The 26,424-nt window shown below is 42.5% G+C and overlaps 1 protein-coding gene across 1 annotated transcript in view; it reads left to right on the top strand.

Moving 5' to 3' along the window:
• LOC140723194 (uncharacterized) overlaps window positions 1–26,129 on the top strand; it is a 55,766-nt gene extending 29,637 nt beyond the window's left edge. Inside the window, exons 7-11 of the mRNA XM_073037802.1 lie at window positions 11,113–11,205; window positions 16,531–16,623; window positions 17,905–17,985; window positions 23,656–23,748; window positions 26,116–26,129. Coding sequence (XP_072893903.1) covers window positions 11,113–11,205; window positions 16,531–16,623; window positions 17,905–17,985; window positions 23,656–23,748; window positions 26,116–26,129 — 374 coding nt within the window. The remainder of the gene's footprint in view (window positions 1–11,112; window positions 11,206–16,530; window positions 16,624–17,904; window positions 17,986–23,655; window positions 23,749–26,115) is intronic.
• Window positions 26,130–26,424: the final 295 nt, after the last annotated feature.

The raw sequence follows: 26,424 nt of genomic DNA, 5'->3' as shown, positions 1-26,424 counted from the left end.
TATAAAGCAAGAATACTGTCAGATCATTCCCCCTTGATAATGACAAAGATAATGATGGATAAGGAGGAATCAATCTATAGATGGAGATTTAATTCAATTTTATTAAAACGTCAAGAATTTTGTGATTTTATGAAAAAGCTAATTCAATTTTTTTTGGATACAAATCTACATTCAGTTGAGCATAAAATTGTATTATGGGAAGCGATGAAAGCATATTTAAGGGGTCAGATTAGAAGTTATACATCTAAAATTAAGAAGGAATACGCAGCAGAAATACATCAATTGGAAAAAGTTATCATAAAGTTAGAAAAAGAATCTCAAAGATATATGACAGAAGAAAAACGAAGACAACTTGTTAATAAAAAAAACTACAATATAATACACTCCAGACATACTGTACAGAAAAAGTAATTATGAGAACTAAACAGAAATATTTCGAATTAGGTGAAAGATCACATAAAATTCTTGCTTGGCAGTTGAAAACAGAACAGGCTTCTAAAACAGTAAATGCAATTAGAACAAGTGTAAATAAGGTTACTTATATCCTTTAGAAATTAATGAAACTTTAAAATATTTTTATACTGAACTATATCGATCAGAATCACAAAATAAGATTGCTGAGGTAGATAAATTTTTATCACAAATAACCCTTCCAAAATTAAATTTGGAAGAACAGAAAGGATTAGATATGCCCTTTACATTAAAAGAGGTTGAAGAAGCTTTAGGATCACTTCAGAGTAATAAATCCCCAGGAGAATATGGTTTTCCTCCTGAAATTTATTTAAAAAATTAAAGATTTATTAATTCCTCCTTTTATGGAATTAATATACCAAGTGGAAAGAATGCATAAACTCCCACAATCTTTTGTAACAGCGATCATAACTGTATTGCCAAAAAAAGATAGAGATCCTATAAAACTAACATCGTATAGGCCTATTTCTTTGTTGAATACAGATTATAAAATACTAGCAAACATTTTATCTAATAGAATATCTAAATATTTACCAAAATTAATATATATGGATCAAACAGGTTTTATTAAAAACAGACAATCAATGGATAATATAACCCGGTTACTTAGTATAATTCATTTGGCACAAAAAAGAGAGGAAATGAGTGTGGCAGTTGCTTTGGATGCAGAAAAAACATTTGATAGATTGGAATGGGACTTTTTTATTTAGATAGATAGATAGATAGATAGATACTTTATTCATCCCCATGGGGAAATTCAACCTTTTTTCCAATGTCCCATACACTTGTTGTAGCAAAAACTAATTACATACAATACTTAACTCAGTACTAATATGATATGCATCTAAATCACTAACTTAAAAAGCATTAATAATAGCTTTTAAAAAAAAAGTTCTTAAGTCCTGGCAGTTGAATTGTAAAGCCTAATGGCATTGGGGAGTATTGACCTGTTCATCCTGTCTGAGGAGCATTGCATCGATAGTAACCTGTCGCTGAAACTGCTTCTCTGTCTCTGGATGGTGCTATGTAGAGGATGTTCAGGGTTTTCCATAATTGACCGTAGCCTACTCAGCGCCCTTCGCTCAGCTACCGATGTTAAACTCTCCAGTACTTTGCCCACGACAGAGCCCGCCTTCCTTACCAGCTTATTAAGACGTTAGGCGTCCCTCTTCTTAATGCTTCCTCCCCAACACGCCACCACAAAGAAGAGGGCGCTCTCCACAACTGACCTATAGAACATCTTCAGCATCTCACTGCAGACATTGAATGACGCCAACCTTCTAAGGAAGTACAGTCGACTCTGTGCCTTCCTGCACAAGGCATCTGTGTTGGCAGTCCAGTCTAGCTTCTCGTCTAACTGTACTCCCAGATACTTGTAGGTCTTAACCTGCTCCACACATTCTCCATTAATGATCACTGGCTCCATATGAGGCCTAGATCTCCTAAAGTCCACCACCATCTCCTTGGTCTTGGTGATATTGAGACGCAGGTAGTTTGAGTTGCACCATATCACAAAGTCCTGTATCAGTTTCCTATACTCCTCCTCCTGTCCATTCCTGACACACCCCACTATGGCCGTGTCATCAGCGAACTTCTGCACATGGCAGGACTCCGAGTTATATTGGAAGGTATTGGAAAAATATAAGTTAGGAAAATCTTTTATACAATGGATTAAAACTTTAAATACTAATCGTCAAGCTAAAGTAGTTACAAATGGTCAGATTTCAACACCATTTTGCTTAACCAGGTTTACTAGACAAGGCTGCCCACTATCACCTGCTTTATTTGTATTGGCAATAGAACCATTAGCTGAATTAATTAGAACAAATTCAGATATTGGGGGCTTTAGAGTTAATCAAGAAGAATATAAGATTAATTTATTTGCTGATGATGTTTTGATTTATTTAACAAACCCATTGCAATCTTTGCAAAGATTATCTTTTAGATTGGAAGAATATGGGAAAGTATCAGGGTATAAAGTAAATTGGGATAAAAGTGAAATTTTACCCCTTACCAAAGGAAATTATAATCAATGTCGATTAGCAACTCAATTTTGATGGTCAATAAATGGGATAAAATATTTAGGTATTAGAGTTGATAATGATGTAAAAATTTATATAAACAAAATTATTTGCCTTTATTAAAAAAAAGTAAAAGAGGATCTTGATAAATGGATGATGTTACCAATAACATTAATAGGTAGAGTTAATGCTGAAAAAATGAATATATTTCCTAGATTGCAATATTTATTTCAAACTTTACCAATACAATTACCTCAGAAGTTTCTTCAAGAACTGAATAAATATGTAAGGAAATTTCTTTGGAAAGGAAAGATGTCAAGAATATCATTGGAAAAATTGACATGTAAATTTGATTAAGGAGGGTTACAACTTCCAAATTTTAAGAATTATTATAAAGCAAATCAACTTAGATTTATTGCGTCTTTTTTTGATGAAGAAAAACCGGCATGGATTAGAATAGAATTAGATAAGATAGGAGAAAGCATACCAGAAGATTTTATATATAAATGGGAATACAAATGGATACGGAAAAAAAAGAGTCTCCTATATTAAGACACTTGATTGATTCATGGAATAAGGTAAATATGGACGATGAGATAAAGAAATCTTTATTAGCAAAAAGAACATTAATTCAAAATAGGTTTATTCCTTTTACAATGGATAATAAACTTTTACATAATTGGTTCCAAAAGGGAATTAGTATATAGGTAATTGTTTTGAAGGAGGTATATTGATGTCGTTTGAACAATAAAAAAAAATATAAAATATCAAATAACACTCTTTTCTGTTATTTTCAATTAAAATCCTATTTACGAGAAAAGCTGGGTCAAACAATGTTGATACCAAAACCTAGTGAAATAGAAATATTAATTCAGAAAGGAAAAATTAAAAAAAATTACATCTTGTATGTATAATTTGATTCAAAAACAGACAATTAAATTAGGAATTCATAAATCAAGACAAAAATGGGAATCTGATTTGAATGTTAAAATTGATGGAAAAAACTGGTCAAGATTATGTTCTGATGGTTTGAGAAATACAGTAAATGTTCGACTTAGATTAATACAATATAATTTTTTACATCAATTATATATAACACCACAGAAAATAAATAGATTAAATTCAAATATGTCTGACAAATGTTTTCGATGTATTCAAGAAATTGGTACTTTTTTACATTCTACTTGGTCTTGTTTTAAAATTCAACCATTTTGGATAAATTTAAGACTTTTATTGGAACAAATTACTGGACTACAACTCCCACATAGTCCACTATTATTTTTATTAGGAGACATTGAAGGGACAATACCGAAACTTAATTTGAATAAGTATCAGAAAAAATTTATAAAAATTGCTTTGGCAGTAGCCAAAAAAGTTATCGCAGTTACTTGGAAATCTGATTTATATTTAATTATGGATCGTTGGAATAATGAAATACATAGTTGTGTTGAACTTGAAAAAATTATGTATAATCTAAGAAATGAATATGATATATTTTTGAAAATTTGGTTCCCATACTTACAAAAGATAGGATTAAATACATAGGTCCTTTGAAGATAAAATTATAAAGTAATTGGGGAAAGTAAAAATAAATATCAAAATTATTTTGAACTCCATGGAGCATGTGGGGATCCTCTGATACCCAGGCAATCTTTCTCTTCTTTCCTTTTTTTCTTTCTTTAGATAAAGGTTAAGGGGGGGAGGGTTAAGGAGAGTGGGGACAGTTAATATTATTTTTCTTACTATTTTATCATCACATTTATTCTTGTAATTTCTAAAAATTAATAAATAAATATATTTTTGTAAAAAGAAGATTATAAGGCTAACAGGAAGGAGATTAAGAAGGAAATTAGGAGAGCCAGAAGGGGCCAAGAGAAGACCTTGGCGGGCAGCATTAAAGAAAACCCTAAGGTTTTCTACAAGTGTGTGAAGAGCAAAAGGAAAGAATAGGAACTATCAAGTGTGGCAGTGGGCAAATGTGTATGGAACTGTAGGAAATCGCAGAGGTACTTAATGAATACTTTCCTTCAGTATTCACTATGGAAAAGGATCTTGGTGATTGTAGTGATGACTTGCAGCGGACTGAAAAGCTTGAGCATGTAGATACGTTCCAAGGAGTTAGGGAAAGAATGGTGGGGTACAGAAACCGTGGTGTAAAAAGGCTAGTGTAAATCTAGTCAAGAAGAAAAGAAGAGCTTATTAAAGGTTCAAAAAACTAAGTAATGATAGAGATCTAGATGATTACAAGGTTAGCAAGAAGGATCTTAAGAATGTAATTAGGGGAGAAGAAGGCACCATGAGAAGGCCTTGGTGGACAGGATTAAGGAAAACCCCAAGGCATTCTAGAAGTATGAAGAACAAGAGGATAAGACGTGAGAGAATAGCACCAATCCGTGAGAATATAGTGTGAAAGTGGAAAAGTGTGTATGGAACGAGAGGAGATAGAAGGGCTTAATGAATTCTTGCTTCAGTATTCATTACTGAAAAGTAACTTGACAATTGTAGAGATGACCTACAGTGGACGAAAAGCTTGAGTATGTAGATATTAAGGAACGAGATATGCTAAACTTTTGGAAAGCATCATGTTGGATAAGTCAATTGGACCGGACGGGATGTATCCCAGGGTACTATGGGAAGCGAGGGAGGAGATTGTTGAGCCTCTGGTGATGATCTATGCATCATCAATGGAGACGGGAGCGTTTCTGGAGGATTGGAGAGTTGCAGGTGTGGTTCTCTTATTCAGGGAAGGGAGTCGAGATAGCCCAGGAAATTATAGTCCAGTGAGTCTTACTTCAGTGGTTGGCATGTTGATAGAGAAGGTCTTGAGAGGCATCATATGATTAGGAATAGTCAGCATGGCTTTGTCAAAGGCAAGTCGTGCCTTACGAGCCTGATAGAATTTTTTGAGGATTTGACGAAACACATTGATGAAGGTAGAGCCACAGATGTTGTGCAAATGGACTTCAGCAAGGCATTTGATAAGGTACCCCATTCAAGGCTTATTGAGGAAGTAAGGAGGCATGGGATCCAAGGTGACATTGTCTTGTGGATGCAAAACTGGCTTGCCCACAGAAGGCAAAGAGTGGTTGTAGATGGGTCATAGTTTGCATGGAGGTCAGTCACCAGTGGAGTGCCTCAGGGATCTGTTCTGGAACCGCTATCCATCATGATTTTTATAAATAACCTGGATGAGGAAGTGGAGGGATAGGTTAGTAAATTTGCTGATGACCCAAAGAATTGGGGTGTTGTGGATAGTGTGGAGAGATGTCGAAGGTTACAGTGGGACATTGATAGGATGTAAAACTGGGCTGAGAAGTGGCAGATGAGTTCAACCAAGATAAGTGTGAGGTGGTTCATTTTGGTAGGTCAATTCTGATAGCAGAAAGTAGCATTAATGGTAGACTCTTGGCAGTGTGGAGGATCAGAGGTTTCCTGTCGTCCGAGTCCGTAGGACACTCAAAGCTGCTGCGCAGTTTGATTCTATGGTTAAGAAGACATACGGTGCATTGGCTTTCATTGATTGAGGGAATGAATTTAAGACCTGAGAGGTAATGTTGCAGCTCTATAGGACCCTGGTCAGACCCCACTTGGAGTACTGTGCTCAAATCTGGTCACCTCACTAATGGCAGGATGTGGAAACCATAGCTAGTGTGCAGAGGAGATTTACAAGGATGTTGCTGGGATTGGGGAGCATGCCTTATGAAAATAGGTTGAGTAAACTGGGCCTTCTCCTTGGAGAAACAGAGGATGAGAGGTGACATGATAGAGGTCCGCAAGATGATGATAGACATTGATCATGTCGATTGTCAGAAGCTTACTCCCAGGGCTGAAATGGCGAGCATGATAGGGCATAGGTTTATGGTGCTTGGAAGCAGGTAGAGAGGAGATGTAGGGGCAAGTTGTTTTTTTTTTACGCAGCGAGTGGTGAGTGTGTGGAATGGGCTACCAGCAGCGGTGGTGGAGGCAGATACGGTAGGGTCTTCTAAGAGACTCCTTGATATATACATGGAGCATAGAAAAATAAAGGGTTATGCGTAACCCCAGGTAATTTCTAAAGGGCCTGTATTGTGCTGTATGTTTTCTATATTTCTAGAACATAGAATAGTACAGCACATTACAGGCCCTTTGGCTCACAACGTTGTGCCGACCCTCAAACCCTGCCTCCCATATAACAGCCACATTAAATTCCTCCTAGTAGTCGCTTAAACTTCACGAGTATATATGCCTCCACTACTGACTTAGGCAGTGCATTCCACTCACCAACCACTATCTGAGTAAAAAACCTTCCTCTAATATCCCCCTTGAACTTCCCTCCCCTTACCTTAAAACCATGTCCTCTTGTATTGAACAGTGGTGCCCTGGGAAAGAGGCACTGGCTATCCACTCCATCTATTCCTCTTTATATCTTGTACATCACCATCATGGCTCCTCTCATCCTCCTTCTCTCCAAAGAGTAAAGCCCTAGCTCCCGTAATCTCTGATCATAATCCATACTCTCTAAACCAGGCAGCATCCTGGTAAATCTCGTCTTTACCCTTTCCAGTGTTTCCACATCCTTCCTTATAGTGAGACGACCAGAACTGGACACAGTACTCCAAGTGCAAACACGTGGAAATCTGCAGATGCTGGAAATTCAAACAACAACACACACGAAATGCTGGTGGAACACAGCAGGCTGGAAGGGTCTCGGCCCGAAACGTCGACTGCGCTTCTCCCTATTGATGCTGCCTGGCCTGCTGTGTTCCACCAGCAGTTTGTGTGTGTTGTTGACAGTGCTTCAAGTGTGGCCTAACTAGAGTTTTGTATAGCTGCATCATTACATCGCAACTCTTAAACTGTATTCCTTGACTTATGAAACCTAACACCCCATAAGCTTTCTTAACTACCCTATCTACCTGTGAGGTAACATTCGGGGATCTGTAGACATTTACCCCCAGATCCCTCTGCTCCTCCACACTACCAGGTATCCTACAATTTACCTTGTAATCTGCCTGGAGTTTGTCCTTCCAAAGTGTACCACCTCACACTTCTCCGGGTTGAACTCCATCTGCCACATCTTAGCCCACATCTGTATCCTATCAATGTCTCTCTGCAATCGTCAACAACCCTCTACACTATCTACAACACCAGCAACCTTTGTGTCGTCTGCAAACTTGCCAACCCACCCTTCTACCCCCACATCCAGGTCGTTAAAAAAAATCACGAAGAGTAGAGGTCCCAGAACAGAACCTTGTGGGACACCACTAGTCATAACCCTCCAATCCGAATGTACTACCTCCACCATGATCCTCTGCCTTCTGCAGGCAAGCCAGTTCTGAATCCACCTGGCCAAACCTCCCTGGATCCCATGCCTTCTGACTTTCAGAATAAGCGTACCATGTGGAACTGTGTCAAGTGCCTTGCTAAAATCCATGTAGGTCACATCCACTACGTCTGGTCACCTCCTCAAAGAACTCTATCAGGCTTGTTAATCAGGGTCTGCCCTTCAGAAAGCCAAGCTGACTGTCCCTGATCAGACCATGATTCTCTAAATGCCCATAGATCCTATCTCTAAGAATCTTTTTCAACATCTTTCCCACCACAGACGTAAGGCTCACTGGTCTATAATTACCTGGACCATTCCCTACTACCTTTTTTGAACAAGGGGACAACATTCGCCTCCCTCCAATCCTACGGTACCATTCCCGTGGACAACGAGGACATAAAGATCCTGGCTAGAGGCTCAGCAATCTCTTCCCTCGCCCAGTGGAGCAGCCTGGGGAATATTCCATCAGGCCCCGGAGACTTTTGCATCCTAATGTATTTTAACAACTCCAACAACTCCTCTCCCTTAATATCAACATGCTCCAGAACATCAAACACACTCATATTGTCCTCAGCGTCATCAAGTTCCCTCTCATTGGTGAATACCGAAGAGAAGTATTCATTGAGGACCTCGCTCACTTCCACAGCCTCCAGGCACATCTTCCCACTTTTATCTCTAATCGGTCCTACCTTCAGTCCTGTCATCCTTTTGTTCTTCACATACTTGAAGAATCCCTTGGGGTTTTCCTTTACTCTTCTCACCAAGGCCTTCTCTTGCCCCCTTCTTGCTGTCCTCAGCCCCTTCTTAAGCTCCTTTCTTGCTACCCTATATTCCTCCAAAGACCCATCTGATCCTTGCTTCCTAAACCTCATGTATGCTGCCTTCTTCCATCTGACTAGATTTTCCACCTCACTTGTCATCCATGGCTCCTTCACACTACCATTCTTTATCTTCCTCACCGGGACAGATTTATCCCTGACATTCTGCAAGAGATCCTTAAACTTTGACCACATGTCCATAGTACATTTCCCTGCAAAAACATCATCCCAATACACACCCGCAAGTTCTAGATTTTAGCCTCATAATTTGCCCTTCCCCAATTTAAAATGTTCCTGTCCTCTCTGATTCTATCCTTTTCCATAATAATGCTAAAGGCCAGGGAGCGGTGTTCACTGTCCCCTAGATGCTCACCCACTGACAGATCTGTGACCTGACCCGCTTCGTTACCTAATACTAGATCTAGTATTGCATTCCACCCTAGTCGGCCTGTCAACATACTGTGACAGGAATCCGTCCTGGACACACTTAACAAACTGCCCCATCTAAACCCTTGGAACTAATCAGGTGCCAATCAATATTAGGGAAGTCACCCATGATAACAACCCTGTTATTGTTTCAACTTTCCAAAATCTGCCTCCCAGTCTGCTTCCCGGTATCTCTGCTGCGACCAGGGGGCCTATAGAATACCCCCAATAGAGTAACTGCTTCTTTACTGTTCCTGACTTAAAAGAGGATCCTGCTACATTACCCACCCTTCCTGTAGCTGTAATAGTATCCCTGACCTGTAATGCCTTCCCTTCTCCCCTCCCCCCCCCCCCCCCCCCCCGTATCCATTGTAAAGCATCCAGGAATGTTGAGAATCCATTCCTGCCCGGGTGCCAGCCAAGTCTCTGTAATGCCACTACATCATAATTCCATGAATGTGTCCAAGCTCTCAATTCATTACCTTTGTTTCTGATGCTTCTTGCATTGAAGTACACACACTTTAGCCCTTCTACCTTACTACCTTTACACCCTTTATTCTGCTCCTCTTTTCTCAAAGCCTCTCTATATGTTAGAGAGAGAGCAGAAGCTACAGAAGGAGTTTGACAGTTTTGTCTGTCCAAGGTCTTATATATCTGCAACATTAACTTATGGCTCTTGAACTCAATCCCACAGTTGATGAATGCAATCACAGCATACGCCTTGTCAACAACACTCAACCAATGCCACAGCTTTGAGTGTTCAATGGTCATGGATCCCAAAACCTCTGAGATCCTCTACACTGCCAAGAGTCTTACCATTAATATAATACACTGACTTCAAATTTGATATATCAAAGTGAACCACCTCACACTTACCTTGGTTGAACTCCATCTGTAACTTCACAGCCCAGTTTTGCATCCTGTCAGTTACCCGCTGTAATCTCTCACAAGCTTCCAGATTATGCACAACAGCCCCAAGCTCTGATTCGCAAACTTACTAACCGATCATTCTACTTCGTCACCCAGGTCATTTATAAAAATCACAACGAAGAGGGGTTATTATTCCCCTTGATGCATCTCTGCGCATCTAGACCCTGGTGCTCTGGGGGAAATCACACCATCCTCTGATTCCTTTTCATGGTCACTGAAACTCCTATTCATCCTGCTACATATTAAGTCACCTATCAGCTGAGTGGTGGGGTGGAGACCTCTACCAAATGAGGTATAGGACTCTTCTTTCCCTCCAGTTAATTGCATTTCACCCTTGAGCAAAGTGTACCATCTACTTAACCCTTGTGCATGGTACACATGAAGGTGCGGCAGAAGGTGTTCGATGGTCCCATGAGCAACTGGTGCATATCACATGTCCTGATTGTGCACCCCTGATGCCAGGCAGTCAATCTCTAAAGCATATTGATAATGGCTGATTAGCCCATCTTGGAAAGACATTGCCCAGGGTCATGATTGACCACATCATAAAACATGGCACATAATGATGATGTCATATGACAGGACACATAAGGATGATGGTCACAATTGACCTGTCCACCATTCCTGTTGAGCCTGAAGCACAGAAATTTATGCTGCTGCCGTTTTTTCTTGACTGATCAGTTGCCACAACAGTGTTAAAGCAATTTGTTTTCGAGGGGGTAGCCACAGGTGAACTGCACTGTCTGCTTAATATTTGTGCCTTTCCTGGTGTTAGCATTAATCCGAAGGGTATGGTAGTGACATGGAGGTATTTGGAATGTATGAACTGAAAATGGTGAGTGTCTTGTTATGAGTCATGGAGTAGACAGTGCTTGCAGAATGAGGACACATTGATATTGGAGAGTTTTATCAGTCTAATGTCAATCATTGCTGACAGATGGCCTCCAAAATGAACAGTTGAGTCAGTTCTCCTTCCCACAGATGCTGACTGACTGACAGAGCATTTTCTGCTTCAGTTTTAGATTCCCAGCACGTGCAGTTCTGTTTCTATTGTCAGCTGTTTCCTTCAGTTTAATTTATCTCAACTGGGTGGTCAATTGTATTTTCCTCTGTTCCTACCATGTACCCCTGTGTATTACAGATTCAGCATCTGCAGCAACTCCACGAACTGAGGGGACAACTCCTGAACCAAGCGATGATTGGCCTATGATCACAGACCCAGATACAAGCTCAGGTATCAGTTGTGGGGATCCAGGTTTTTACAGACTCCTCACATATTATTGAAGACCAGAATCGGGAATCAGGGATTGACTGAGAGGAGAATGGTGATGGAGTGATCGAGTGATGAGGAAGATAGGTTATAGAGGGACGGAGATAGGGGTTTGGGAGGGCCAGAATGGTCTTGAAAAGACTTTAAGGGTTGAGGGGTGAGGGAGGACATCATGAGTGAGGGAGGAGTAAGGGGAGAATGAGACACCGAGAGGACAAGTGTGACGGAGTATTTGTGGGGTGATGGAGGTTTTGTTGGAAGAGGAGTGTTGGAGCAACTAAAGAGTGTAATTTCAACTTGGGACATTCATGGTTATAAAGCTAAATTGTAAAGATAGATGAGTGCACCCCAGAATTCTGAAAATGGTGCCTGAAGAGATTATACAGGCAAGGGTAAAGATCTTTGAAAAATCAGTAAATCCTGGAAAGTTCATGGAAGGCTGGATAATTGCAAAATGAGATTTCAATGCTAATACCAAGGAGCTGGAGACTACACTGTCAATACCTTATATACTGTCTGGGTAGTCTACTACCCATAGTGCTTTCCCCTTACATTCCTTCTCCACCTTTCCTGTCTATCCCCTCTCTGCTTCCCTTCCCCCACCCCTTGATCTTTCCTCTAATTGGATTTTCACCTGGCACCCACCTTCTCCTTCCCACCCTTCCCCACCTTCCTTACAGGGCCCCTTCTTCAGTCCTGACGAAGGGTCTCGGTTCGAGACCTTGACTGTTCATTTCCGCAGATGCTGCCCGACCTGCTGAGTTCCTCCAGCATGTCTGTACGTGTGGATACAGTTGACCTGTGCTGTGTGCTTAATATTTCTGCTTTTCCTGGGGTTAGGATGAATGCCGTCCATTCTCATTGTATGGTAGTGAGATGGAGAATTGTGGATAGTGTGAAATGAAGACGTTGAGTGTCTTTTAATAAGTCAGTGAGTGGGCTGTGCTTGGAAACTGAGGACACATTTATATTGGAGAGTTTATCAGTTTGGTGTCAATCGCTGTTGACCGATGGCTTCCAAATGAAATGCTGACTCAGTTCCACTTCTCACAGATTTTGAATGACCGACCGAGTATTCCTGTTCTCTACTCAGATTTAAATTCACAGCACCTGCCGTCGTGTTTTCACTTCAGTTGTTCTCTTCAGTTTTATTTCATCCCAACTGGGTGGTCAATTGTGTTTTCTGCTGTTCCCACCATGTACCCCTGTTTGTTACAGATCCAGCATCTGTACCAACTCCACAACCCAAGGGGACAACTCCTGAGTCAGGCAATGATTTGCCAATGATCACGGACCCAGACATAAGATCAGGTATCAGTTGTTGGGATTTAGGTTTAAAGAGACTCCTCTCTGAAATCATCCAAACCAGAATTAGGGAGTGCATGGAATTTACTGAGGGTAGAATGGAGATTGAGTGACTGGGTGAGATGGGTTATGGAGGGTGGGAGAGAGGGGTGTGGGATGGACAGAATAGTGTGAGAGAGACTGAGGAGTGAGGGATGAGTAAAGGAAAATGAGATACCGAAGGGATGTGTGACGGAGTGATAGTGGGGTGATAGCGCATTGATGGAAGAGGAGTAATGGAACAACTGAAGATTGTTGCACCGAAGGGTATGACTAATAGGAATTTAGACAAATATGTAGGCTTGCCATAAACAACAAATCTTTATGTATCATTGAGCGGGATGAACAGAAGTTAGTGCGTTGAGATAAACATGAAGTGAAATGAATGTACAGATTCTGTGGATAATCAGTGACTGTAGAGTACGGGGTTAGATCCGAGTATCCCTGGGTGTTGCAACTAAGAGAATTCTTCTTGAGCGGCTCATGAACAGGCAAAGTGTGGGAATGGAGGTAATTTTTAAAGAAGTCTCCAGCCACATTTTGACAAAGGACAATGTAACTCTAATGGAGATAAGGGAACTGAGAGGGCCGCTAGTAGAAGTAGCATGTGAGATACAGTGACTGGTGATTGGGTGACTGCTGTATAACGTTATATGGTGGGATGTGATGGGCATTTATGGTATATGGAAGACAGGTTTTTTGTGATTCCTGTAGTTTCATGTCATCACAAACTAGCTCAATACTTCCTCTGCTACACTCACCATGTGTCCCTGATTTAAAAGAGATTCAGGGTATTTTTGTGACAATAAGGTACAGCATGAATTTGTCCACAAATCCTTAAGCATCATGTTAGTGGTAGGGGTGGTCGAAATGTAGCCTCTCCCAAGACTCTGTAGTGGGACTCTGACTAGATGGTTTACCATAACGAGAGACGATGTTTTTCGGAAGAATTAATGGTCTGAAGGTAGATAAGTCACCTCGTTTAGATGTTGTAGATCCCAGAGTTCTGAAAGAGGAGACTGAAAAGATAGTGGAGGCATTACTGAAGAATTTTCAAGAATCACTATATTCTGGAATGATTAAGGAAGATTGGAAAATTGCAAAAGTCTCTGCATTTTTCAAGAAGGGAGAGAGAAAGAAGGAAGTTGTCTGTAGGCCAGTTAGTCTGACATTATTGTTTTGGAAGTTCTTGGAGTTGTTTGTTAAGGATGATGTCTCAAGGTACTTGGAGGCATGTGATAAAATAGGCTGAGCCAGCATGATTTCTGCAAGGAAATCTTGCCTACTTATCTGTTAGAATTTACTGAAGAAATAAAAAATATAGGGTAGGCAGTGGAGAATCGGTTGTACTTGCGTCCTCAGATTTTCAGAAGGTCTTTGTTCAAGGTGCTGCTTAAAGGCTATAACCGCTTGGTATTTCAGGAAAGTTTCTTGTATGGACGAAGCAGTGGCTGCATAGCAGGGGGCAAAGTGAGGGCATAAAAGGAGCCTTTTCTCGTTGGTTTCTGGCAACTAGCAGTGTTCTACTGGGATCTGTGTTGAGACCGATTCTTTTACATTATTTGTCAATTATTTGGTTGATAAATTGAGGGCTTTGCAAAGCTTGCAGAAGATTGAAGAAGGGTGTAGAGGCAGGAAGGTTTCAAGAAGTTAGTGAAGGACTTATGCCGATCAGGTGGGTCTGTCCATGTTCCCAAGATATGTCCCAGTTCCTGCATTCAGCCACAAGTCTTCCATTTAATATTGTATTCTGACTTCACTTTTGACTTACCCAAATGAATGACTTCACACTTAACTGGGTAGAAGACCATCTGCCACATCTCAGCTTAGTTCTGCCTTCTATCGATGTCTCATTGTAACCTCTGACAACCCTCCAGCTAACCACAACAACCCAACCTTTGTGTCATCAGCAAACTTACTTTCGACCTCTTCATCCAGATCATTTACAAAAATCATGAAGTGGAGACATCGTTATTCCTCCTGATGAGTTTCAGATCACCTAGACCCTGATACTAAAGTGGAATCACACCATCCTCTGGTTCCTTTTGATGTCCACTGAATCTCCTCCATGTCCTGCTACATATTAATTTTCCTGTTACCTACGTGGTGGGTGGAGATCTCTACAAAATGAAGTGTAAGACTCTCCATTCCTGCACTAGCCTGCATTTCACCCGTGTTCAAACTGCTTAACCCTCATTCAGGGTTTTGGGTACACGGCCAGGTTCCTCTTTGGGTCTGGATGGTTTCTGTGAGTCCACCGTCATGAACGATGCTCTCTTGTCAGAAGAAGAGGTCCTTATATTTAAATCTCTGGATATTGTTGCTACCCAGGTTGAAGGAGGCTGGATTGTTAGGGATGTCTAAAGAGGAGAGAGGCAATTATTCATATGGTTGAGGAACTCAGATTTAAGGGAAGGTGAGACAACAGTAATTAACTGGATTCTGTGGCCTTGTGGCTGACAATTATCTACCAGTTCTCTGTTCTTGCGTGATCCTGGAGTTACAACAGAATACAGGTTTCCTTTTTAAGGTGCATTGCTGAAAGAAGTGTTTTCCATTTGTCATTGAGAGGGAAGGTATGGTTGTGAAGGTTTGCATAGTGACCGCAGTTGCTACTAGGTATAGGCCCTTCAGCAGACAATGTTCTGCCGATCATGTAACGTACCCTACAAACTGACTAGAATTTCCCTGGTAAATAGCCCTCTATTTTTCTCAGCTCCATCTACCTGTCGAAGAGGCTCTTAAAGAACCTAATGCTGGTCACTTCTACCTCTGCTGCAGGCAGTGCATTTCATGTACCCACCATTCTCTGTGTGAAAATCACACACTTGATATCTCCTCAATACTTATTTTAAAGCACCTTTACAATCTGCCCCTTTGTTTTAGCCTCTTCAACCCTGGACAAAAGCCTCTGGCTATCTACACGATCAATGCCTCTCATCCTCTCTACACTTCTGTCAGGTCATCTCTCATCCTCCGTCGCTTCATTGACAAAGGCCAAGTGCCCTCAACCTATTTTCATAAGGTATACCTTCCAATCCAGGCAACATCCTTGTAAATCTGTTCTGCACTCACTCTATTGTATCCATATCCTTCAGTAGATAGGTGACCAGATCTCAACCATTCACTCCAGTTGGGGTCTGTCCAAGGTGAATTAATGTGTGATTGAATGAAGGAAAATGAATGGATGAAATTAATACATCTGTAACATTTGCTCACGGCTCTTGAACTCAATCCCAAAGTTGATGACTGCCTTTACACCATGCATCTTCATAACTGCTCTGTCAATCTGTGCAGCAGCTTTGAGTGTGTTGCGGGGATGGATCCCACTATTTCTCAGATCCTCCACACTGCTAAGTGTGCATTTGATATTATTTTCTGATTTCAAATTTAACTTGCCAAAATCAATGACTTCACACTTAACTGATTTGAAGACCATCTGCCATATCTCAGCTTAGTTCTGCTTCCTATCGATGTCCCGTTGTAACCTCTGACTGCTCTGCGGCTCACCACAACACCCCCAAATTTTGTGTCATCAGGAAACTTACTAACCCATCTTTCGACTTCTTCTTCCAGATCATTTATAAAAATCACAAAGTGGAGGCATCATTATATCTCTTGATGAGTTTCAGGTCATCTGGATCCTGATGCTAAGGTGTAATCACACCATTGTCTGGTTCCTTTTGATGGTTACTGAATCTCCTGCTTGCGCTGCTACATATTAACCTTCCTATTAACTGGGTGATGGGGTGGAGATCTCTACAACATGAAGTGCAAGACTCTCCTTTCCTACACTAGCCTGCATTTCGCCCTTGATCAAAGTGTAGCTTAACTTAGTGTAACTTAACTCTCATCCACGGTTCTTCAGTTCAGTTTTATTTCATCCCAACTGGGTGGTCAATTGTCTGTTCCTCTGTTCCCACCGTGTTCCCATGTTTATTACAGATCCAGCATCGGTACCAACTCTACAACCTGAGGGGACAACACCTGAGCCAAGCGATGATTTGTCCACGATCACGGACCGAGATACAAGCTCAGGTATCATTTGTGGGGATTTAAGTTTATGCAGACTCCTCTCTGAAATCATCCAAATCAGAATCAGAGAGTGCATGGGATTGACTGAGGGGAGAATGGTGACGGAGTGATCAACTGACTGAGGGATATCTGGGATGGAGGGAGTGGCGTGGGTTGGCGAGGATAGTGTGTGAGAGAGTAAGGGATGGGGGGTGACGGAGGGCACCATGAGTGAGGGAGGAGTAAGGGGAGAATGAGACACCAAAGGGAAGAGTGTGATGGAGTGTCTGTGGGGTGATGGAAGAGGAATCATGGAGCAATCATGGGTGTTGCATTGCAGGTCTGACTAATGGGAAGCGAGACAAATATGTAGGCTTGCTATGAGCAGTAGATGTTTATACATGGGTAAGGGGGATGAATAGATCAAATTGTAGCAACTGCTTAAGCCTCATCCAGGGTCATGTGAAGGCGTGGGAGGAGGTGGTCAATGGCCATGTAAGCAAGTGGTGCATGCCACTAATCCTGGTTAAGGACCGTAAAAACCAGGCAGACAATTTCGAAAGCGTATTGACAATTGCTGGAGTCACACTTCTTGTAAAGTCATTGCCCAGTAAAAAGCAATGATGAACAATTTCAATAGAAAAATATGTCAAGAACAGTCATGATTATTGAGACCGTGATTGGCCACATCATACAACATGTCATTTAATGATGATGTCATACAACAGCGCACATAATAATGATGGTTACAATTGACTTGTCCACCATGCCTGTTGAGCCAGAAACAGAGAAATTTCTGCTGCTGCTGTTTTATTTTTTTCAGTGATCAACTGCCTCAACAGTATCAAAGTAATTTGCACTTGAGGGGGCAGCCAGAGGTGAACTGTGCCGTCTGATTAACATTTCTGCTTTTCCTGATGTTAGGATTAATGTGCCCATCCGCAAGGTATGGTAGTGACATGGAGGTATGTGGAAACTATGAAGTGAGGATGGTGAATATTTTGTAATGACTCAAGCAGTGGGCTGAGCTTGGAGAATGAGGACACTCTGATATTTTACAGTTTATCAGTTTTGTGTCAATCGCTGTTGACTGATGGACACAAAATTAAAGTTGGTCTCAGTTCCTCTTCCCAGAGTGTCGACTGACTGACAGATCATTCCTGTATTTTCTGCTTCAGTTTTTGATTCCCAGCACCTGCAGTTCTTTTTTTTAATGTCGGTTGTTCTCTTCAGTTTTATTTCATCCCAACTGGGTGCTCAATTATCTGTTCTTCTGTTCCAACCATTTATCCCCATTTATTACAGATCCAGCGTCTGTATCAACTCCGCAAACCGAGGGGGCAACTCTTGAGCCAAGCGATCATTTGTCCACAATCATGGACCCAGGTACAAGTTCAGGTATCAGTTGCGGGGATTCAGTTTCATCGAGACTCCTCTCTGAAATCATCCAAACCAAAATCAGGGAGTGCATGGGATTGACTGAGGGGAGAATGGTGATGGAGTGATCAACTGACCAAGAGAGATGGGTTATGGAGGGATGGAGGGAGTGGTGTGGGTTGGACAGGATGGTGTGTGAGTGAGTAAGTGATAAGGGTGAGGGAGAAATAAGGGGAGAATGAGACACCGAAGGGTCGAGTGTGACGGAGTGTTTGTGGGTGATGGAGGCATTGATGGAAGATGAGTGATGGAGCAACTAAACAGTGTTGTATCATGAGTCTAACTCTTGGGGAGACAAATATGTTGGCTTGCCATGAGCAGTAGATGTTTATACATGGGTAAGGGGGATGAACAGAAAGTTGTGCGTTGAGATAGACATGAAGTGCAATGAATGCAAAGAGGCCCTGGATAATTCAGTGATTGTAGCACACTGGGTCAGGTCCGTGTATTCCTGGATTTTGCATCTGAAAGAATTTTTCCTGAGTGACCAATGAATGCAAAGGGTAGGAATGGAGATAATTGTTAAAGAGGTTTCCATCCAACTTTTGAAAAAGGAGGGGGTGATAGTGATGGGAATCTGGCAGCTGAGAGGACCTCCATTGGGAGTAGGATGTGGGATGCAGTGATTGGAGATTGGGTGAGTGCTGTATAGCCTTATATGGTGGGTGTGATGAGCATCTATGGTACGATAGAAGGCGGGTTTTGGTGATTCCTGCCGTTTTGTACCTTCACGAGCTAGATTAACACTTCATGCCTTAACACTTCCACTCATACACTCACCGTCTGTCCCTGATTTAAAAGAGATCCATGGTCTTTTTATAACAATAGAATATAGCATGACTTTATTCCTGAAACATCTAAGCCAGGTGATGGTTTGCTCACAATCAATGACCCAAATACTAGCTCAGGTGTCAGTTCTGTCGATTTAGGCTTATACAGACTATTCTTTAAAATCATCCAGGACCAGAATCAGAGAGTGCATGGGATGGCTGAGGGGAGAATGGTGATGGAGTGAACGAATGACGGAGGGAGATGAGTTATGGAGGCGTGATGGAGGAATAAAGCGGTGAGGTGTGAAGAGCGACTTTATGTGCGAGGGAGGAGTAAGGGGAGGATGCGACACCGAAGGGACGACTGTGGTGGTGTGTCTGTCGACTGATGGAGGCATTGATGGAAGAGGACTGATGGAGTAAGTAAACGGTGTTTGTAGGGTAAGTAAGCAATGAGTAGAGCAGGGAGTGAAGCGCATAATCTTGTGGTGTAGATGTGCTGATAGAGATTGTGGAGGGTTCATAGTGACAGCAGTTGCTACTCAGCATTAGAACATAGAAATCTACAGCACATTACAGACCTTTCAGCGGACAATGTTCTGCCGACCATGTAACCTACTCTACAAACTGACTAGAATTTCCCTGGCGCATAGCCCTCTATTTTTCTAAGCTCCATCTACCTGTCGAAGAAGCTCTTAAAATACCTAATTCTAGTAACTTCCACCTGTGCTGCAGGCAGTGCATTTCATGTACCCACCACTCTTTGTGTGAAAAACACACACCTCACATCTCCTCGGTACCTACTTTAAAGCACCTTTACACTCTGGTCCCTTGTTTTAGTCTCTTCAGCCTCTGGCTATCCACACGATCAATGCCTCTCATCATCTCTATACCTCGATTAGGACATATCTCATCCTCCGTCGCTCCAATTAGAAAAGGCCAAGTGCCCTCAATCTATTTTCATAAGGTTCACCTTCAAATTCAGGCAACATCCTTGTAAATCTCTTCTGCACTCACTCTATTGTATCTGTATCCTTCTAGTAGATAGGTCACCAGATCTCAACAGTTCACTCCATTTGGGGTCTGACCAAGATGGATGGATGAATGAATGAATGAATGAATGAAATTAATTTGTTGAATGAAATTAATATAGCTGTAACATTTGCTAAGGGCTTTTGAACTCAGTCCCACAGTTGATGACTGCTTGACACTATACATCTTCATAACTACTCTGTCTACCTGCTTTGATTGTCCTATGGACAGAGACTTGGATGGCCCAGGGAGAGGAATGGTTACTTGAAGTGTCAGGTTTTAGATGTTTCAGAAATGACAGGGAGGCAAAACAGGTGGGACATGGCACTGTTATCAGAGATCATGTCAGGGCTGCAGAAAAGGTGGACGTCATGGAGGGATTGTTTATGGAATCTGTGTCGTTGGAGGTTAGGAACAGGAAGGGGTCAATACTGAGTGTTTCTTTTTTATAGGCCACCCAATAGTTACAGGGATATCAAGGAGCAGATAGGGAAACAGATCCTGGGAGGGTGTAATAACAACAGAGTGGTAGTGATGGGAGATTTTAATTTCCCAAATATTGATTGGCATCTCCTAAGAGCAAGGGGATTAGATGGGGTGTAGTTTGTTCGGTGTGTTCAGGAACTTTTCTTGATAGAATATGTAGATAAACCTACATGTGAAGACACTGTACTTGATTTGGTATTGGGAAATGAACCTGGCCATGTGTCAGATCTCACATTGGAAGAGCATTTGGAGATAATGATGATAAGTCTATCTCCTTTACAATAGCACCTGAGAGAGATAGGAAAGACAATTTAGAAAATTGTTCAATTGGAGTAAGGGGAATTATGAGGCTATCCGTCTGGAACTTGGAACCTTAAACTGGGAGCAGATGTTCACAGGGAAATGCACGGAAGAATGTGGCAAATGCCCAGGGAATATTTGTGTGGAGTTCTGCTCCTTAATTACATTCTAATGACACAGGGAAGTTATGGTAGGGTAAAGGAACCATGGTGTACAAAGGCTGTAGTAAATCTAGTCCAGAAGAATAGAAAAGCTTACGAAAGTTTCAGAGAACTAGGTACTGTTGGAGATCTAGAAGAGTATAAGGCTAACAGGAAGGAGCATAAGAAGGAAACACAAAATATTCTGAAGAAGCTGTGGTCAAAGCAACACGTATAAAACACTGGAGGAACTCAGCAGGTTGGACGGCATCCGTGGAAATGAGCAGTCAGTATTTTGGGCTTAGACCCTTCATCAGAACTGAAGAGAAAGGGGGCAGGGGCCCTATAAGGAAGGGTGAGGAGGGTGGGAAGGAGAAGCTGGTAGGTGCCAGTTGAAAAACCAATCAGATGAAAGATCAAGGGGCGGTGGAGGGGAAGCATGGAGGGAATTGGCAGGAAAGGTGAAGAAGGAATATTTAAGGGAAAAGCACTGTGAGTAGAAGAAGGCACAATCATGAGAGAGGTGATAGGCAGCTGGAGGAGGATGAAACTGGCATGGGGAAAAGGACAGGGAGGGAATTACCGGAAGTTGGAGAATTGAATGATTATGCACTTAAGAAGGAAATTAGGAGAGCCAGAAGGGGCATGAGAAGGCCTCTGCGGGCAGGATTAAGGAAAACCCCAAGGCAGTCTACAAGAGCAAGAGGATAAGACGTGAAAGAATAGGACCTATCACGTGTGACAGTAGGAATGTGTGAATGGAACCGGAGGAAATAGCAGAGGTACTTAATTGATGCTTTACTTCAGTATTCACTATGGATAAGGATCTCGGTGATTGTCGTGATGACTTGCAGAGGACTGAAATGCTTGACCATATAGATTTTAAGAAAGTGGATGTGCTGGAGCTTTTGGAATGCATTTTGTTGAATAAGTCGCCAGGACCGGATGAGATGTACCCACGCTACTGTGGGAGGTGAGGGAGGAGATTGCTGAGTCTCTGGCAATGATCTTTGCATCAACAATGGGGATGGGAGAGGCTCCAGAGCATTGGAGGGATGCAGATGTTGTTCCTTTATTCAAGAAAGGGAATAGAGATAGCCCAGGAAATTATTGACCAGTGAGTTGTTCTTCAGTGGTTGGTAAGTTGATGGAGAAGATGCTGAGAGGCAGGATTTATGAACATACGGAGATGTGTAATATGATTAGTAATAATCAGCATGGCTTTGTCAAGAGCAGGTTGTGCCTTACATGCCTGATTGAATACCCTGAGGATGTGACTAAACATATTGATGAAGAAAGAGCAGTAGGTGTAGTGCATGCGGATTTCAGCCAGACATTTGATAAGATGCCCCATGCAAGGCTTATTGAGAAAGTAAGGATGCATGGGATACAAGGGGACATGGCTTTGTGGATCCTGAACTGGCTTGCCCACAGATGGCAAAGTGTGGTTGTAGATGGGGCAGATTCTGGATCGAGGTCAGTGATCTGTTCTGGTTCCTGATTTTTATAAATGACCTGGACGAAGAAGTGGAGGGATGGGTTAGTATGTTTTCTGATATCAGAAAGGTTGGAGGTGTTGAGGATAGTGTAGAAGGCTGCCAGAGGTTGCAGAGGGACATTGATGGGATGCAAAACTGGGCTGAGATGTGGCAGATGGTGTTCAACCCAGATAAGTGTGAGGTGGTTCATTTTGGTAGGCCAAATATGATGGCAGAACATAGTATTGATGGTATGACTCTTGACAGTGTGGAGGATCAGAGGGATCTTGGGTTCCGCATCCATAGGACTCTCAAAGCAGCTGCACAGGTTGACTCTGTAGTTAAGAAGGCGTATGGTGTATTGACCTTCATCAATCGTGAAATTGAATTTAGGAGCCGAGAGGAAATGTTGCAGCTATATAGTACCCCGGTCAGACCCCACTTGGAGTACTGTGCTCAGTTCTGGTCGCCTCACTGCAGGAAGGTTTTGGAAATCATAGAGAGTCTGCAGATGAGATTTCCAAGGATGTTGCCTGGATTGTGGAGCATACCTTATGAAAGCAGGTTGAGTGAACTCGACTTTTTCACCTTGGAGCAACGGAGGACAAGAGGTGACCTGATAGAGGTGTACAAGATGATGAGAGGCATTGATCGTGCGGATAGTCAGAGGCGTTTTCACAGGGCTGCCACAAGAGGGCACAGATTTAAGGTGCTTGTGAGTAGGTATAGAGGAGATGTCAGAGGTACGTTTTATACTCAGAGAGTGCTGAGTGCATGGAATGTTGCTGCCGGCAATGGTGGTGGAGGCAGATACGATTGAGCCTTTTAAGAGACTTTTGGATCGGTAGCTGGAGCTTCGAAATATGGAGGGCTATGGGTAACCCTAGTAATTTCTAATGTAGAGAAATTGTCTGCACAACTTTGTGGGCTAAAGGACCTGTATTGTTCTGTAGGTTTTCTATGTTTCTATATCACAACTCCTGGTGTTGCACCCTTGACACCACACAGTCAATCTCTAAGGCACATTGGTAATGGCTGGAGTCACCCGTCTTGGAAAGACATTGCCCAGAACCGTGATTACCCACATCATACATCACGGCACATAATGATAATGCCATATGACAGGGCCATAAAGATGTCACAATTGTGGCATCTTGTGATACCCACATTTGTCCAGTAAACCATTCCTGTTGAGCCTGAATCAGAGAAATTTCTGCTGCTGCTGTTTTCTTCTGAGTGATCAGTTGTCTCAACAGTATCAAAACAATGTTTTTTTTCTGGAGGGTGTAGCCATAGGTGAACTGTACTGTCTGCCTAGTATTTCCACCTTGTTTCCTTCTGTTTAATTTCATTCCTACTGGGTGGTCAATTGTCTGTTCCTCTGTTCCCACAATGTACCCCTGTTCATTAAAGATCCAACATCTTTACCAACTCCGCAACCCAAGGGGACAACTTATGAGCCAGGCGATGATTTGTCAACGATCATGGACCCAAACACAAGCTCAGGTATCAATTATGGGGATTTAGGTTTATCAAGTTTCCCCTCTGCAATCATCCCAGACCAGAATCTGGGAGTACATGGGATTTATTAAGGGTAGAATGATGATTGACTGATCGAGTGACTGAGGGAGATGGGTTATGGAGGGAGGGAGAGAGGGGTGTGTGAGACAGTAAGTGATCAGCGTTGATGGGGGAGTAAGGGGAGAATGTGCCTCAAAGGGTTGAGTGTGATGGAGTGTTTGTGGGGTGATGTAGGCATCAATAGAAGAGGAGTGACGGAGCAACTGAAGAGTGTTGCGTGACGGGTCTGACTAATGCGAATGGACACAAATATGTCGGCTTGCCATGATCTATGAATGATGATATATGGGTAAACAGAATGAACAGAAAGTCGTGTGTTGAGATAAATCTGAAGTGAAATGAATGTACAGATGCTGTGGATGACTGAGTGATTGCAGCGTACAGGGTCAGTTCCAAGGGTCCCTGGATGTTGCATTGGAGCGAATTGTTCTGGAGTGACTAGTGAACAGGTGTGAATGGAGGTACTTGTCAAAGAGAGTTCTGGCCTATTTATGAAAAAGAAGGTGATTTTGATGGGGTAATGCAGCTGAGAGGACCGCTCATGGGAGTAGGATGTCGGATTCTGTAACTGGTGATTGGATGTGTGCTGTATAACCCAAAATGGTGGGGTGTGATGGGCATTTATGGGTACAATAGAAGGCAGGTTTCTGTGATTCCTGCAATTTGTGCCATCACAAACTAGCTCAATACTTTCTCTCCTGCACTTAACATGTGCCCTTGATTTTAGAGAGGTTCAGGTTGTTTGGGTATCGAGACAGCTCTACACCAACACCTGTACCCCAACCCCTCTACCCCACCCCCTCTATTCCCACTGTCCTGACTGCTGCCGTTGTGCTGTGATATGTCATCTCACAAGCAGAAACCAAACTGATATACTTGTTGCTGAAGGGAATGGCCACAGGGGAACCCTGCACGATCTGCTTACTCCCCTGGTGGTCACTTATCTACTATCTGGGGTCTCTACTCTGGGTGTGAACACCTCTGGAGAAGTCTCATCTATGAATATTATAGCCTCCAGAATGATCCTAAGTACATTTAGCCCCAGATGCAGTTCCTCAGTCTTGTCAATCAGGAGAAGAATGTGCACTTTCTGCAGGTTTTGTCATTATGTACCATGAAATACCAGACCTTAAAGGAGGAGCATTCCACTGTCTTAACTAATATCCAGCCTACATTTGTTCTAACTTTGGCTCTAACTTCTTCAGGTTAAGTTTTACAATAAACTAACACTCTCTGCCCCCATATCCCCCCTCTGTCGCACATCCTGCCTCTGCCCCACTTATCCCCCTCTGCCCCACTTATACCCCATCTGCACCCCTTATCCCCGCCCCATCTTCCCCCCCCCCCCCCGCAATTCGTCAGGGGCGAGGATCAAAAGGAGGCCAAAGAGAGGGAAAGTGTGGAACCAAGGGTAAGAAACAGGTGACAAGGAAGTGGTGTGGTGTCTGAATAGCAGCATTAAAGACAACATCGCCCATCACATGCCCTCATCAAAGCGGTGGTACAGGAGTCTGAAGACACACACTTAATGTTGATTAGGGAGCGAGACTGGTGTCTGATGTGTGTGGCTTGGGGAGACGATGTGATACCCTGATGTCTGGAATGGTGTGAATGCTGAGAGACGGAGTAGGGGAGGTTTATTGAAAGTCCAGGATTTGAGTGACCAGGGAAATTGACAGATTTCTTCAGGCGGGAGGGACCACCTGTGCAGAAGATGGACTGAGTGAGGGCTCTGTGCTATGTTGTCAGTGTGTAATGTAGCTGGGGCAGACGTGTGACTTGTCCTACTCCTGGTGTGTGTGCTGTAATCACAGTCTGGTGCCTATACAGTTGAGGAGTTAAACAACATGGAAACAGGCCAATTGTCCTGACTCATGCATGCTGACAATGGTGTCTGTCTGAGTTAGATCCAAATGCCTGTGTCTGTCCATACTCCTCTAAGCTTTTCCCATACATGAAAAGAGCTTGACCAGTGACCAATCTGGATGTCACAAGTTTTGAGAGGAGAGGATTTAAATCAGATACATTTCCCAATTACAGAAGGCATCAATGGGTTACTGAAATGAAAAATAGCTTTGACCAGTGACCAATCGGCATTCAGGTTTGATTAAAAAGTGCAAATTAAAGGAAGGCAAGGGTAAACACAGCGGTCCTCATCTGGGTGAGCAGAGATCTACTGGTGATCTTGAGGCTTCAGCTCTTCGAGGTTTCAGTGAAGGAAAGCTTTCGAAAGAGAAAACAAATGAATGAAAAGCTTCAAGGTTAAGCTTTTTTTTTTCATTTTACCTTTAGAATTGCTCGGCTAGGACAGTGGAGATGCCAGACAGGATAGCAGAATGCAACTCTTGTGGGATGTGGGAAGACAGGGTGTCCTCTAGATTCCCGGACAGCAGGAAGTGCATCCAGCTGCAGATTTTTCCAATCCAGGTTAAGGAGTTGGAGCTGGAACTGGATGAACTCTGGATCATTTGGAAGGCTGAGGGTGTGATAGTTACAATGTATAGAGAGGTACTTACACTCAAGGTGTAGGACACAGGAAACTTGGTGCCATTCTGGAAGGGGCAGTTATTAAACAGCCAGTACAGAGTACCGCTTTGGCCA

Source organism: Hemitrygon akajei, unplaced genomic scaffold (assembly GCF_048418815.1).
Source record: "Hemitrygon akajei unplaced genomic scaffold, sHemAka1.3 Scf000104, whole genome shotgun sequence".
Taxonomy (NCBI): Eukaryota; Metazoa; Chordata; class Chondrichthyes; order Myliobatiformes; family Dasyatidae; genus Hemitrygon; species Hemitrygon akajei.
The sequence above is the reverse complement of the archived record's forward strand: the minus strand, read 5'-3'. Positions and strand labels throughout refer to the sequence as shown.